General features: G+C 49.9%; 1 protein-coding gene across 3 annotated transcripts in view; it reads left to right on the top strand.

Moving 5' to 3' along the window:
• Positions 1-13,317, top strand: part of ZNF341 (zinc finger protein 341) — a 46,417-nt gene extending 33,100 nt beyond the window's left edge. For all 3 annotated transcript variants that reach the window (XM_045444860.1, XM_045444859.1, XM_045444858.1), the window contains 5 exons: positions 1,994-2,090; positions 4,870-5,002; positions 7,962-8,073; positions 8,330-8,400; positions 10,752-13,317. In XM_045444860.1, the coding sequence (XP_045300816.1) occupies positions 1,994-2,090; positions 4,870-5,002; positions 7,962-8,073; positions 8,330-8,400; positions 10,752-11,281 (943 nt within the window). In that variant the 3' untranslated portion in view covers positions 11,282-13,317. The remainder of the gene's footprint in view (positions 1-1,993; positions 2,091-4,869; positions 5,003-7,961; positions 8,074-8,329; positions 8,401-10,751) is intronic.
• Positions 13,318-14,110: the final 793 nt, after the last annotated feature.

Below are 14,110 nucleotides of genomic sequence, written 5' to 3'. Positions count from 1 at the left end.
AGTTGCTCACTCTGTCTTTGTCTTTTAAGACTGTGGTATTTTTAAAGAGTGTAGGCTGGTTATTTTGTAGAATGTCCTCGGTTTGGGTTTGTCGGATTTGACCTCAGGTTAGATGCAGGAGTGGCATCACACAAAGTGCTGCTCAGTCCTCAGCGCATCGTATCAGCAGGCACATGACGTTGGTTTGCCCCCACTCTGGGGATGTTACCTTGGATGACTTAGGGTGGCATTTCTGGCAGGGAGTTTTAATTTTAATGCTTATTGCTAAGCATTATTGCTTATTGCATTTTGAGCTTATTGCTAAAATACCTCCCACACAAACCTGTGTCTCCTTATTGCTAAAGCCCATGAAGTTCCTCTCCCATCTCACCAGTTTGCAAGGTCTCTGTCCCCCCAGTAGCTCTGCTCCCAGCTGACTTGCTCTTTCTTTCTTGCCATCTGGAGGCATTTAGCCTGTGGTTTTCAGAGTGTGGTCTGAAGGGGTCCCCTGGGCCTGCCACAGATGCAGCCTGCCTGTGGGTTTCCCGTGGTGGCCCTGGTGTACCGATGTCCAGGCCCGTGTTTCTGTTTTTGGCACAAATTGCTCACCTACCTGTGAGCATTCCTCACTGGAACCTCATCATAAATGGGCCCATTGCCGGCAAATGTTTTTATAGTCAGGAGACTGGAGGGGTCTTTTCTTCAGAGTGGCTTATGACCTGAAACTGCTGTTTTGAAGGCTTGTTAACCAGTGATATTAAGAGTAGAGACTGCGGAGGCACCTGGGTGGCTTAGTCGGTTGAGCGTCCAACTTTGACTCAGGTCATGATCGCACGGTTCATGAGTTTGGGCTCCATATTAGGCTCCTGCTGTCAGTGTGGAGCCAACTAGATCCTCTGTCCCTGTCTCTGCCCCTCCCCCACTTGCACTCTCTCTCTCAAAAATAAATACACCTTTAAAAAATAAAGTGTGTTAAAAAAAGAGTAGAGACCACACTTATAATGCTGTTTTGATTTACGAGCTGTTTGGCACGGTTGTGTCCTTTGATTCTTGTGACAATCTTAAGAATAAACAAGAAGCAGGCCCATTTGGGATTCCTACCCCATTTTATGGATGAGGAAACTGAGGGTCAGAAATAAGAAGGTGCAAGGCCTGGACCCTTGTCTGTCTGACTCTTTCATATATAACAGATTGTCACTGGTGCTTCAAGCAGGTTATGAATGGGACAGATATGGTCCCTGCCTCTAGAGCCCAATTGCTGGTGAAAGAGACAGATACTAATCAAGTAAGCAAACAAGTAAGTAATAATTATAAATAGTAAGTGCTAAGAAGAAAACAAAACTGGGTGATGTAGTTGGGGGGTGCCCAGGGGTGGGCCATAGGGGACAGCTTGAGACAGGATGGTCAAGGAAGGCATCTCTAAGGAGGTGACATTTGAGGTGAGACCTGAAGGAGAAGAAGGTGCTGCCCAAGGGAATACTTGGGGAAGAGTGTTCCAGCTGTCAGGAACAGCAGGTGAAATGGCCCTGAGGTAGGAAAGAGTTTGGTGTGTTCAACAAATATTAAGGAGGCCAAGGTGGCTGGGGCAGTGTGAGGTGGGCAGTGGAGGAAGATGAAGTCTGACAGGTAGGAGTGGTCAAGCCACTAGAGCCTTGTAGGCCCTAAGCAAGGATGTGACATGGTCTTATTTATTGATTGACTGATTGATTGATTGTTGATTTTCATTTTTAAGGACTCGTAGGGTGCCTGGCTGGCTCAGTCAGTAGAGCATGCAACTCTTTCTTTTTTTTTTTTTCTTTAAGGCGCCCCAAGCATGCAACTCTTGATCTCAAGGTCATGAGTTGGGTGTGGAGCCTATTTAAAAAAAAAAAAAAAAAAAAAGAATGAATTAAATGTAGAATTTTGCCTCCTAGTGTTGGCCCTGGGAGGAGGAGAATAGCTGGTTCCTGTGTCTGTGGGGCCAGCCCAGCCTCCACACACTGCTCTGTCACCTCTCATGCTCCTTTCCGTGTAGGTGTGTCAAATGTGTCAACAAATACTCTACTCCCGAGGCGCTGGAGCACCACCTGCAGACCGCCACTCACAACTTCCCCTGCCCGCACTGCCAAAAGGTGGGTACCACTGCCCTTTCCCAGCTGGGACAGCAGTTGGGGCTGAGAGGTGGTAGAGCAAACACCTCACTGTCTCCTTCTCCCCTCCCGCCTCAGTACATGCAGCAAAGCCTAGGCTTGTCTCCGCAGACTTGTCTCCATGGACTTGTCTCCATAGGCGCTTCACCTTTGAAGAGTAGGGGCCCTGCCTGGCCCATCTTAGCCATTAGACGGCACACATGGCCATCCTGGAGCTGCTGCTGGGCCAGGCCGGGCCAGGCTGCGCTAATGTGGGGTGAGGCCTCTTCTGGGCCCAGGCCCAGCATCAGGACAGCGGCCTCCAGCTTCCTGATGTATTATTCTTGTTATCATTGGTTCTTCTTTTCACTGAATGTGAAAGCCATCACTGAAGCCTGTCCTTTAGTGTCATCAGCTAGCCAGGCAGTGTTCTGATTTCTGAGTGTCTCAGAAACATCATAATTTTTAGAAAATGTTTATTTATTTATTTTTGAGAGAGTGCATGCACCTGCCTGTGCACAGGGTTGGGGAGGGGCAGAGAGAGAGAAGGAGAGAGAGATCTTTTTTTTTTTTTAAGTTTATGTATTTATTTTGAGAGAGATAGGGTCCTAGTGGGGGAGGGGCGGAGACAGAGAGAATCTCAAGCAGGCTCCGAACTGTCAGTGCAGAGCCCGATGTGGGGCTCAAACTCACAAAATCATGAGATCATGACCTGAGCCAAAATCAAGAGTCGGACACTTAACTGACTGAGCCACCTAGGCACCCTGAAGCATCATAATTTTTATAAGGTTTATTTGTTTGAATCAGACTCACATACTCCAATTGGTTGATACAACCAAAATTTCTATTAACAGTTTCTCCCACAAGTGCTCCTTTTTGTCCCCCCCTTTTAATTTATTTGTTGAAGAAACTGGGCCATTGGTCTTGTGGAGTTTCCCAAAGTCTGGATTTTGCTGATTGCATCCCCCTAGTGTGTTTAACTGGTTTCTGTTGGGGTGTCTGGGTGGCTCAGTCAGTTGAGCATCCAACTGTTGACTTTGGCTCAGGTCATAATCTCACAGTTCGTGGCTTCAAGCCCCACATTGGGCTCTACGCTGATGGCGGGGAGCTTGCTTGGGATTCTCTCTCTCCCTCTCTCTCTCTCTGTACTTTCTCTCTCTCTCAAAATAAATGAACTTAAATAAATAAATAAAATTTTAACTGGTTTCTTTATTCTACTCATTTTCTTACAGCCTTACACAGCAGATTTCCCAGGACAGCCCTCGTTTCACTTCAGCCTCATTGTAGATGTTTCTGATTATGTATATAGCCTAATTCGGGGCTTTGGAATTTGTGTTCCAAATAAAAGTATCATGAATTGAAAAAGAACCATGTGCCACATGCTGTCCTGAGCATTTTATCTGAATTGAGTCATTTAACTCTAGGAGGCATACTATTACTATTCCCATTTTACAGATGGGGAAACCAAGTTACAGAAAGATCACCTAGCTAGGGAATGGTGGGGCTACTAAGTAGTTGAGTCTGTAACCTTGACTACTTCTCTGTAACGAATAAAAAAAATGAATGAATATCCTTCCTATGGCTGGAGAGGAAGGAGATTTTGGCTTCCATGGTTTCTGGCTCTTCCTTACCTTTTCATTCATTTCTTCAGTTATTTATTCATCTTTTTATTTTTTCTTTTGCATATAAGTCATTTCATACAGGCCCTGTGCTGGGAAATGAAAGTTCCTCTGCCCTCTTAGAGATCTCATAAAAGCCAAGGGTTATAATTCAGGGTTAGATGGGTTAGATGGTGACTTTAAAAATGTAGATGGAGGCGCCTGGGTGGTTCAGTCAGTTAAGCATCCGGCTCTTGATTTTGGCTCAGGTCATGATCTCACAGTTAGTGGATTCAAGCCCCATGTCAGGCTGTGTGCTGAGTGCAGAGCCTGCTCGGGATTCTCTCTTTCTCCCTCTCTCCCTGCCCCTCCCCCACTCATGCACCCATGTGTGCGTGCACACGCTCTTTCTCGCTCTCTCTCTCTCTCTCACTCAAAATAAATAAGCATTTTAAAAAATGTAGATGAACAGGGATGCTTGGCTGGCTCAGGCAGTAGAGCATGCAACTCTTGATCTGGGGGTCATGAGTTTGAGCCCCACATTGGGGATAGAGTTTTCTTAAAAAACAGTAAATAAACAGGGGCGCCTAGGTGGCTCAGTCGGTTAAGCATCCGACTTCAGCTCAGGTCATGATCTCACAGTCCATGAGTTCAAGCCCCATGTCAGGCCCTGTGTTGACAGCTCTGAGGCTGGAGCCTGCTTCGGATTCTGTGTCTCCGTCTCTCTCTGCCCCTCCCCCGCTCATGCTCTGTCTCTCTCACTCTCAAAAATGAATAAATGTTAAAAAAAAATGTTTTAAACACAAATAAACAGATAAACAGATGGTAAACAAATAAATATAGATGAACATTCAAGGGCAGGATTTGTTTTGCCTGGCACGGCATTGAAAAGTCAGAGAGGGCTTCACAGAAGCAGTGACACCTGAGTTGGGTCTTGAAGGATAAATAAAAATTTGTCAGGCTAAGAGAGAAAGGCCCTCTGGGTAGAAAAAATAGCATGGCAGAAGCTCAGAACATGCATTGTGGGTGAGTAGTGGGAGTCATGAGGTTCTAAGCCTGACACTGGGCCCTGATCCTGGTGGGAGAATGGTTTCCACAACTGCTGGGAATGAGGGGTCCCTTGAGCTCAGGAGGTGGTGAGGGTTAGTGAGTCAGACCTAATGCCAACTCGTCTCTTCTGCCAGGTGTTTCCTTGTGAGCGCTACCTACGGCGTCATCTGCCCACCCACGGCAGTGGGGGCAGGTTCAAGTGCCAGGTGTGCAAGAAGTTCTTCCGGCGAGAGCACTACCTCAAACTGCATGCTCACATCCACTCAGGTGAGTGCCCTGCCCCCCATCAACTCCTGCCCAGCCCCCCTCCCTCTCTCTTCCCTTTCCCACCCCCCTCTAGCCTTTGCCCCTGTCTTTCTCCAGCCTTCTTCTCCCTCCCCGTCTTGTCCGTCCCCCACTCTCTCTTCATCCCCCTTCCCATCTCCTTTCTGGCCCCCTACCCACCTGCCCTCGCAAGTGAACAAAGGGTTCCCACCAACACTAAGGTAGAGCTGAATCTCTGTAGGCTGGTGGGGAAGACTCTTGGCTCTGCCCCCAACAGCTCACTCAGGCCATTCTGAGCCCCTAGGGTGGGGGTCCTGTTCTCACTACAGAATTCCCACCCAACCCCCTCTCCTTGGCTCCCCAGTTGAGACACATTGACATTTTCTTTTCTTTTAAGTTTTTTTATTAAGTTTATATATTTATTATTTTTGAGAGAGAGCACAAGGGAGAGACAGAGAGAGAGGTAAAGAGAGAGAATTCCAAGCAGGACTCATGGCTGTCAGTGCAGTGGCTCAGTCGGTTAAGCGTTCGACTTCAGCTCACATCATGATCTCATGGTTCGTGAGTTCGAGCCCCGCATCAGGCTGGTTGCTGACAGCTTGGAGCCTGTCAGCTTCAGATTCAGGCTAGTTGCTGAAGCTCAGAGCTTCAGATTCAGTGTCTCCCCCATCTCTCTGTCCCTCCCCAACTTGTGCTCTCTTCCTCTCTCTCTCAAAAATAAACATTTAAAATAAATAAGTAAGTAAATAAATAAATAAAAACTTTTTTTTTTAAATAATAAATCTTAAAAAGTGTATGCATTGGTAATTTTTGTAGATATTACCAAATTACTCTGTTTATAGTTTTAAAAATTATTATGCAAGGGGCACCTGGGTGGCTCATTGGGTTAAGCATCTGACTCTTGATTTAGGGTTGGGTCATGATCTCGAGGTTCATGAGATCGAGCCCCATATTGGGCTCTACCCTGCTGGGTTAGAGCCGGCTTGGGATTCTCTCTGCATCTCTCTCTGCCCCTCCCCACTGTGTTCTCTCTCTCTCTCTCTCTCTCTCTCAGAATTAATAAATAAATATTAAAAAATTTTTGTTCAAAAGTATATGCTTATTTTAAAAATGAAGCAGTATTAAGGGCACCTGGGTGGCTTGATCGGTTAAGCATCTGACGTCAGCTCATGTCATGATTTTACGGTTCGTGAGTTCAAGCCCTGGATCGGACTCTCTGCTGTCAGCGCACAGCCTGCTTCGGATCCTTTATCCCCCTTTCTCCCTGCCCTTCCACTACTTGCGTGCACACGCTCTCTCTCTCTGTGTCTCTCTCTCTCAAACAAAACAAAATAAAATAAATGAAGCAGTATAGAAGTACATAAAGTAAAATGTTAAGTTCTCCCTTCAAATCGTAATTGTTACCGGTAGTTTGGTGTGTACCCTCCCTCAACTTTCTCCCTGCATATTCTGTGTGTATACAAACACCTATGGCTAGGGCCGTTTGGGAGTATGAGGATTACATTTCTTTTCATTTTTTGTCTTAAGCTGTTCTACAAATTTCTTTCCTTACTTAGCAGTATGGCCAGGAGATCTTTCCAGATCAGGAAACACAGATGGACACTAATCTTTTTAATGACTGCAGAGCATTCCATTATAAGGACCAGAATTTCCTTAATCACCGGGTTGGCATTTTTCAAAAGTACTTTATTCATTCCAGAGGGAGAATAGAGAGGAAATAATGGCAGGCAATCCAGACAGCCTAGTAACAGTCCTTTTCCACAGGACAGGTTGTAAGCCCTGATGAGAGCTGTCAGGTGAGAGCTGCTTTCCTCCCCTCCTGCGCACCCCCCCCCACCCCGCCCAGATTCTTTTGCAGCCAATGAGGAGCCACTTGGGTGGACTCTGCATACACTGCTGGGCCAGCGTCTTAGTTCCCCCAAACACTAGGTGCAGACCGTGACCTTCAGTTTTCTCATCCAGTACTTACCTCATAGTTCATTACAACGATTCCAGTAGATAAGGTATAATTCCCCTCTCTGCCTCAGTGGGCCCCTTTCAGTAAATGCCACAACCATTCACCTGTCACTCAGGCCCACCTTAGACTCGTCCTTGACACCCTTCCCCTCACACCCCACAGTCAATCCATTGGCAAAGGCTGCCGATTCTGCTTTCCTGACGTTGCCTGTACTGGCTGCTTCCCATGCCTCCACCCCCACCCCTTCACTGTATTTTCTGCGTGCAGCTAGAAGGAGACTGTGAAACTCTTAAGTCAGATCGGTCCTCCCTCTGCTCAGCCACTCTGGTGGCTTCTCCTCTTGCTCAGAGTAAAAACCCAGGCCTTCCAGGCCCTCCCTGTTGGGCCAGGCTGTCTCGCTAACCTCCCCTTCTGCCTCATTCTCTCTCCCCTACTCTGTTCCAGCCATACTGGCCTCCCCTGTCTTCAGACATACCACACACTCCCACCTTTCCTTCAGCCTGGGACCCTGACTCTGGTTTCCATCATGGCTTGCTCCCCGCCTGCCTCACGTCTCCCTTCTTGTCTCATCAGAAAGGCCTTTTCTTTTCTTTTTTTTTTTTTAAACTTCAATGTTTATTTATTTATTTTTGAGAGACAGAGATAGAGCATGAGCAGGGGAGGGGCAGACAGAGAGGAAGACACAAAATCTAAAGCAGGCTCCAGGCTCTGAGCTGTCAGCACAGAGCCCAACGTGGGGCTCAAACCCACAAACCATGAGATCATGACCTGAGCCAAAATCGGACATTTAACTTACTGAGCCACCCAGGCGCCCCAAGCCTTTTCTGACCGCCCTCTCTGAAATAACTCCCTTCTTCTCCTTGGAAAAACAAAGTCATGAGGAATGGGAAAGGCTGTTTTCTCCCAGGCCACTTCTTTAGAGGAGCTGCTACCCTCTAGTGTGCCCCATATTCAGACTCCATCTCATGGGACTCCCTCCCCCGCCTCCATCTGTGTCTTCTACAGGTGAGAAGCCCTACAAATGCTCAGTGTGCGAGTCTGCGTTCAACCGTAAGGACAAACTGAAGAGACACATGTTGATCCATGAGCCATTCAAGAAATATAAATGCCCCTTCTCGTGAGTAGAAACTGGCATGAGTGGGAGGGGCAGCTTTACCCAGCAGTGGGACACAAAAACGTCAGGGATGAGTTTCTGAAGGCCCTCTCTCCTTTTTCCTGCTGTGGGCCTGGCCTGCCTGCCTATTCCCCACTCTGCTTCCCAGCCTGGCCCTTTGGGTAAACAGGAAGTCCCTCATGCCCTGCACTAGCACAGAGGCCAGCAAGAGAGTCCTGAGTTTGGTGAGATCCCTCTGACCAGTGGTTTTGGGTTCTAGGACACACACGGGCTGCAGTAAAGAGTTCAATCGGCCGGACAAACTGAAGGCTCATATCCTCTCCCACTCTGGTAAGTGACTCCTGGACCTATCAACAGGGTCTGGTTCAGCTCAAAGTCCCTGGGGCAGGCCCTCTGGAAACAGCAGGCACATCCCATGTGCCTTTTTTTTTTTTTAACGTTTTATTTATTTTTGAGACAGGGAGAGACAGAGCATGAACAGGGGAGGGTCAGAGAGAGGGAGACACAGAATCTGAAACAGGCTCCAGGCTCCGAGCTGTCAGCACAGAGTCCGACGCGGGGCTCGAACTCACGGACCGTGAGATCATGACCTGAGCCGAAGTCGGCCGCTTAACCGACTGAGCCACCCAGGCGCCCCTCCCGTGTGGCTTTTAATCACTGCCTGGTATATTCCAACGTTCATTTATTTTTGGGACAGAGAGAGACAGAGCATGAACGGAGGAAGGGCAGAGAGACAGGGAGACACAGAATCGGAAACAGGCTCCAGGCTCTGAGCCATCAGCCCAGAGCCTGACGCGGGGCTCGAACTCATGGACCCCGAGATCGTGACCTGGCTGAAGTCGGACGCTTAACCGACTGCGCCACCCAGGCGCCCCTGCCTGGTATATTCCAGCCAACAGACTTTTGCTCGTGTGAGCCATGAACCAGGCCTGCATTAGGGACCTCAGGGTCCTACAGAGGTGAGTCAGATACACTCCCCTGGGCTGAGGGGAAGCTGACCTAAGAGGAGATAGCTCATAAATCAGAGAGGTGCCCGGTGTGATAGAGGTGTGGATCAGGTGTGGAGCGAGATCAGATTCCACCTGGCTCCAAGACACGGCCAGGAAGGCTCCTTGGTATCCTCAGCAGAGCGGGGCAGGTGGGGTGTGGAGCAAGGGTCTTCACCCCGCTCCTCAGTTTCCCAGGGGCTCCATGGCTCTTCCTTGGGTGCTGCTGCATCCCCAGAGCAGCTTGGCTGTCTTTCCACATACCGTTTGGGCTAGAACATGGTTTCTTGGCACTATTGATATTTTGTACTGGCTGATGCTATATGAGGGGGCTGCCATGTGCATTATAGGATGCTTAGCAATATACTAGCCTCTACCCTCTAGATGTCAGTGGCTTCTTCCCCACAGTTAGGACAACCACAAATGTCTCCAGGGGACAAAAGTCTCCTGGATGGTAAAATTGCCCCTGGTTAAGAATCATGGGTTTAAAGAAAGGATTTAGTTGCTAAAGATAGTTTGAAAACTGAGAGCGTAGAGTTGAGCACTTTGCACACAGATGGCCTGAGTTTGATTTTTAGCACTACCACTGTCCTGCCGTGTTGCCTCATGCAAGTCTCTGCCCCTCTCTGAGCCTTCATCTGAGGGAGGCTGAGGAGAGCATGGCTCAGGCTGAGTGTGGGCTGGACTTGCCTTCATGGTGGATACGGAGGCACCAGTGATTCATTGAGTGAGTGACTGTTGAGAGCTTATCACATGTCAGACTCTGGAGGTGACATGGGGGAATCAGATGGGCAGATCCCCACCCTGCCCTCCTGGGGAAGCTTAGCATTCAGTGGCAAAGATTGAAAATGAACAACAAACAAATAAGTATGTTACAGAGAAGTATGCAGACTACAAAGACAGGAATAAACAGTGAGGGGGCAGAGAAAGATATGAGGCAGGTATCAGGGACAGTCTCCTGGAGGAGGTGACATGAGAGCTGTCTTAAGGGATGAGAAAAGCCAGGAAATAGCTTCCAGAAGGAGGGAGCAAGTACAAAATCTTGAGGCAGAGAAGGGACTGGGGGTGTTTAAGACCAGGAGAGGTGAGTGGGAGTGTGGAGCTCAGAGAACAAGTGGGGGGAAGGAGGGAATGGGGCTGAGAGGTGAAGGGAGTGGTCAGACTGCACAGGGCTTTGTGGGGAACTTGGCAAATCACTGGAAAGTTCAGAGCAGAGAATGTCACAATCCTTTGTGTATTTCATGAAGCCATTTCTAGCTGCCCTGTGGGGATGGTCTGAGGGGGCCAGGGTGAGACAGACAGACCAGAGAGGAAAGAGATGATGGTGACCTGGCTAAGTTAGCTAAGGTTTGGGGGCTGAACCTTATTCCTATTCCAGGCAGAGGGAAACAGCAAGTGCAAAGGCCCAGAGGCAGGAGTCAGCTTAGTGCCCTGAGGACGGCATGTGTGGCTGGCCGCGAGTCAGTGGCTGGAAGAAGGGGGGACATGAGACTGACAGGAGAGCAGGGGCCCAGATCGCACACACGCTCAGCTGGGAGAAGTGGGGAGATGAGACTGGCAGGGAGCAGGGCCCAGATCACGCACGTGCTCAGAGGACAAGCCGAGACTGGGTTTTATTCCAAGTGCAGAGGTGCGGTTGCAAAGTAAGGGGTCTGAGTGCCTCTCTCTGACTTTGCCCCCCTCCCCCCACCCCAGGCATGAAGCTCCACAAGTGCGCCCTGTGCAGCAAGTCCTTCAGCCGCCGGGCCCACCTCGCGGAGCACCAGCGCGCCCACACGGGCAACTACAAGTTCCGCTGTGCTGGCTGTGCCAAGGGCTTTTCCCGACACAAATACCTCAAGGATCACCGCTGCCGCCTTGGCCCCCAAAAGGACAAGGACCTGCAAGCCCGGCGGCCCTCCCGGAGGAGGGCGGCCCCCCGCAGCGGCAGCAGTGGTGGGCGCAAGGTGGTGACCCCCCTGCCTGACCCGCTGGGGCTGGAGGAACTGAAAGACACAGGGGCTGGGCCTGTGCCGGAGGCTGCCCCAGGCAAGCCGCCCTTCTCAGAGCCAGATGCAGTGCTGTCCATCGTAGTGGGTGGCACGGTGGGTGGCGAGCCTGAGCTGGTAGTGCCTGGGCATGCCGAGAGCCTGGGCTCCAACCTGGCGCTGGCGGAGCTGCAGGCAGGGACTGAGGGCCCGTGTGCCATGCTCGCTGTGCCTGTGTACATCCAGGCCTCAGAGTGATGGACCCACGGGGTTTGCTCCCAGAGCCTGGCCCCATGCTCACCTTTGGGTCCAGACGTCAGGGGCCAGCTAGAGATTCTTTCCAACGGAAGTGAGCCATGAGCTGAAATCCTTTTGGAGTGTCATGTATAAACCCTGGCCTGTGGCCAGCCTGCCATGGCCCCAATTCTGCTGGAGAGCCCTGAAGCATTCTGGAATCTGAGGCAGGGCTGCCTACAGCTTCCTGGTCAGGGCAGTGGAGAGAAGAGAGATGGCCGAGCTGAGCAACCCCAGGGTCTGGCTGGTCCAGGCTGGTGTCGGCCCACCTAAGAGAGAAGACAGGGTGGTCCTGCCTGCCCCTCCTCCAGGCTGTCTTGGTGTGGCCTTTAGTCAAGCTGCTCTTCTGGAGGCCTGAGATTGTTAGAGCCCTGATCTGCTGGACCTTTTCATACACAGTCCCTTACGATATCCCCAGGTGACTCTGTGATGTAGGCATTTAGGCGGCACTCAAGTGTCATGGTTAGAGTGCAGCTATCAGCCAGTTTTGGCTTCACATCTAAGCACTGCTGCTCACTTGCTGTGTGACCTTGGGTAAGTCACTTTACCTCTCTGAGCCCTGTATTTCTCACCTGTACAGTGGGGGGTGGGTATGACAGTTCAACTCCATAGGGCTGTCGTGGGGTCCAGTATGATGAAACGTGCAGAGGACTTGGCATAATGCTTGGCCCTTGAAAAGTGCTCATTAAATGTTTTTATCAAAATGTGTACCCAATGGTTCAGGCCCGAGCCTTGGGAGTTTCTGCCCCTGGGTGGCAGCACTCCCTCCTCCAAAGTGTGTGGGGGCTGAGAGGTCCCATGGCCCCTTGCACACAGCTGTGCTGCCCTGTTAGCCATGGAGAGGTTTGGTGCTCCCGGAATGGTTATTTCAGAGCATGGCCATGGAAGAGGTTTTAACTCACTTTTGAAAATGCAGGATCCTGGGCCTTGCCCCAAACGCTACTGCATCAGAAGCTCTGATCAGAGCCAGAAGTCCATCTCAAGCAGGCCTCTAGAATCCGTAGTTGCCCCCACCACCAGCACTCTCTCCGCCTCCCCAGCTAGTCCAGAGGAGGAGTGAATCAGGGAGGCAGGGAAGAGAAAGGGGACCTTGACCAGTGTTTCCTCATTTATATCCGCAACCACCCTGCTGGGCCACCCTGCTGGACCTCCTGGTCAGTTACAGGAGAGGAAACGGGCTGGAGAAGGGATAGGGTGGGGCGTGGCAGGCCTGTCAGGCTCAGTTTGATGACTCAGTTTCCTTGAAGGCTGGTACGTCCCTCAGACATTTGTGCTGGGGCTGTGAGCTGGAGCTGAGAGCAAGCCCATCTTCCCCTCAGGAAGGGTGTGATGCAGGAGGAACAGCAAGTGAGGAAGGGGCACACAGCTGAGGCAGTGAGAACTGTAAGCCCACCCAGCCTTCAGGGCCAGAGGAAGGACTGGCGAGGACTGAAGATCTGTCCGGGGGAGGTCACATTTGAGCTGGTCCTTGACACAGAATGTTTTGATGGATGGATAAAGGGGGGAAGGCATGCCAGGGAGAGCGAGCCATGAGCAAAGCCTTCGAGGTATAATTCTGGGGCTAATGCAAGGTCCAGGGTGACCAGAGATTTAGCGGTAGTAGGTAGATCATGACAGTTGCTAATATGCTTCAAGCTTCCACCTGATGGACACTTCCACATGATGGATACACAGCACTTCAGCCCCATCGGGTGGAAATTGTAACTTATTTTACAAATGAGGAAACAGACACAGAGCTCCTCGCCCAAGTTCACACAGCTAGTCAGTCACAGAGCTGGGATTCAGGCAGGAATGGCCTGCCTCCATGTGTTGTTAGCCACTTTGCTCTATTGAAATAGGAGTTGACGTCGAATCAGAGATACTCTTGGTTAAAGAATTTGGATTTTATTCTCTACAAAGTGGAGGAGTCATGGGAGACATTAAACATTTTTAACAATCGTGACATTAAATAAAATGTTAAAAAAGCACATCTCCATCCTAATACAACTGTTTAAGTTATATTTCTGTCTCTGCCTATCAGTATACACACGCGTGAACATTTACCAATAATCGTGAAGACTAATGTTGACTAGGTACCTGTGCCATGCCTGACGTGTCCTAAGCACTTTGAGGTGGGTGCTACTTCTAATTCCATTTTATGGCCGAGATGAGGCAAAAGGCACAGGGAGGTTAAGCAGCTCCAAATCACACAACAGTAAGTGGCAGAGCCAGGCCACAGACCAAGGGACATATTGGGGCACCTGGGTGGCTCAGTCGGCTATGCATCTAACTCTTGGTTTCCGCTCAGGTCATGATCTCACAATTAGTGGGTTCGAGTCTCATGTCATTATCAGCGTGGAGCCTGTTTGGGATTCTCTCTCCCTGCTCTCTCTCAGCCCCTCCCCTGCTCTCTCGCTCTCTCTCTCTTTCTCAAAGTAAATAAATAAACATTAAAAAAAAGAACAAGGAAAATAGCAAGTCCTAATATTTATTTATTTTTAATTTTTTTTTTTTTAACGTTTATTTATTTTTGAGACAGAGAGAGACAGAGCATGAACGGGGGAGGGTCAGAGAGAGAGGGAGACACAGAATCTGAAACAGGCTCCAGGCTCTGAGCGGTCAGCACAGAGTCCAACGCGGGGCTCGAACTCACGGACGGTGAGATCGTGACCTGAGCCGAAGTTGGCTGCTTAACTGACTGAGCCACCCGGGCGCCCCAAGTCCTAATATTTAATAGATGCACAGTTGGACTGCAAGGGAGGAAGCTTGGACCATAATAACTAAATCCCTCCTAGGTAGGCAGATGGGATGACT

Source organism: Leopardus geoffroyi, chromosome A3 (assembly GCF_018350155.1).
Source record: "Leopardus geoffroyi isolate Oge1 chromosome A3, O.geoffroyi_Oge1_pat1.0, whole genome shotgun sequence".
Classification (NCBI taxonomy): domain Eukaryota; kingdom Metazoa; phylum Chordata; class Mammalia; order Carnivora; family Felidae; genus Leopardus; species Leopardus geoffroyi.
This window is presented reverse-complemented; position numbering and strand designations above follow the sequence as displayed.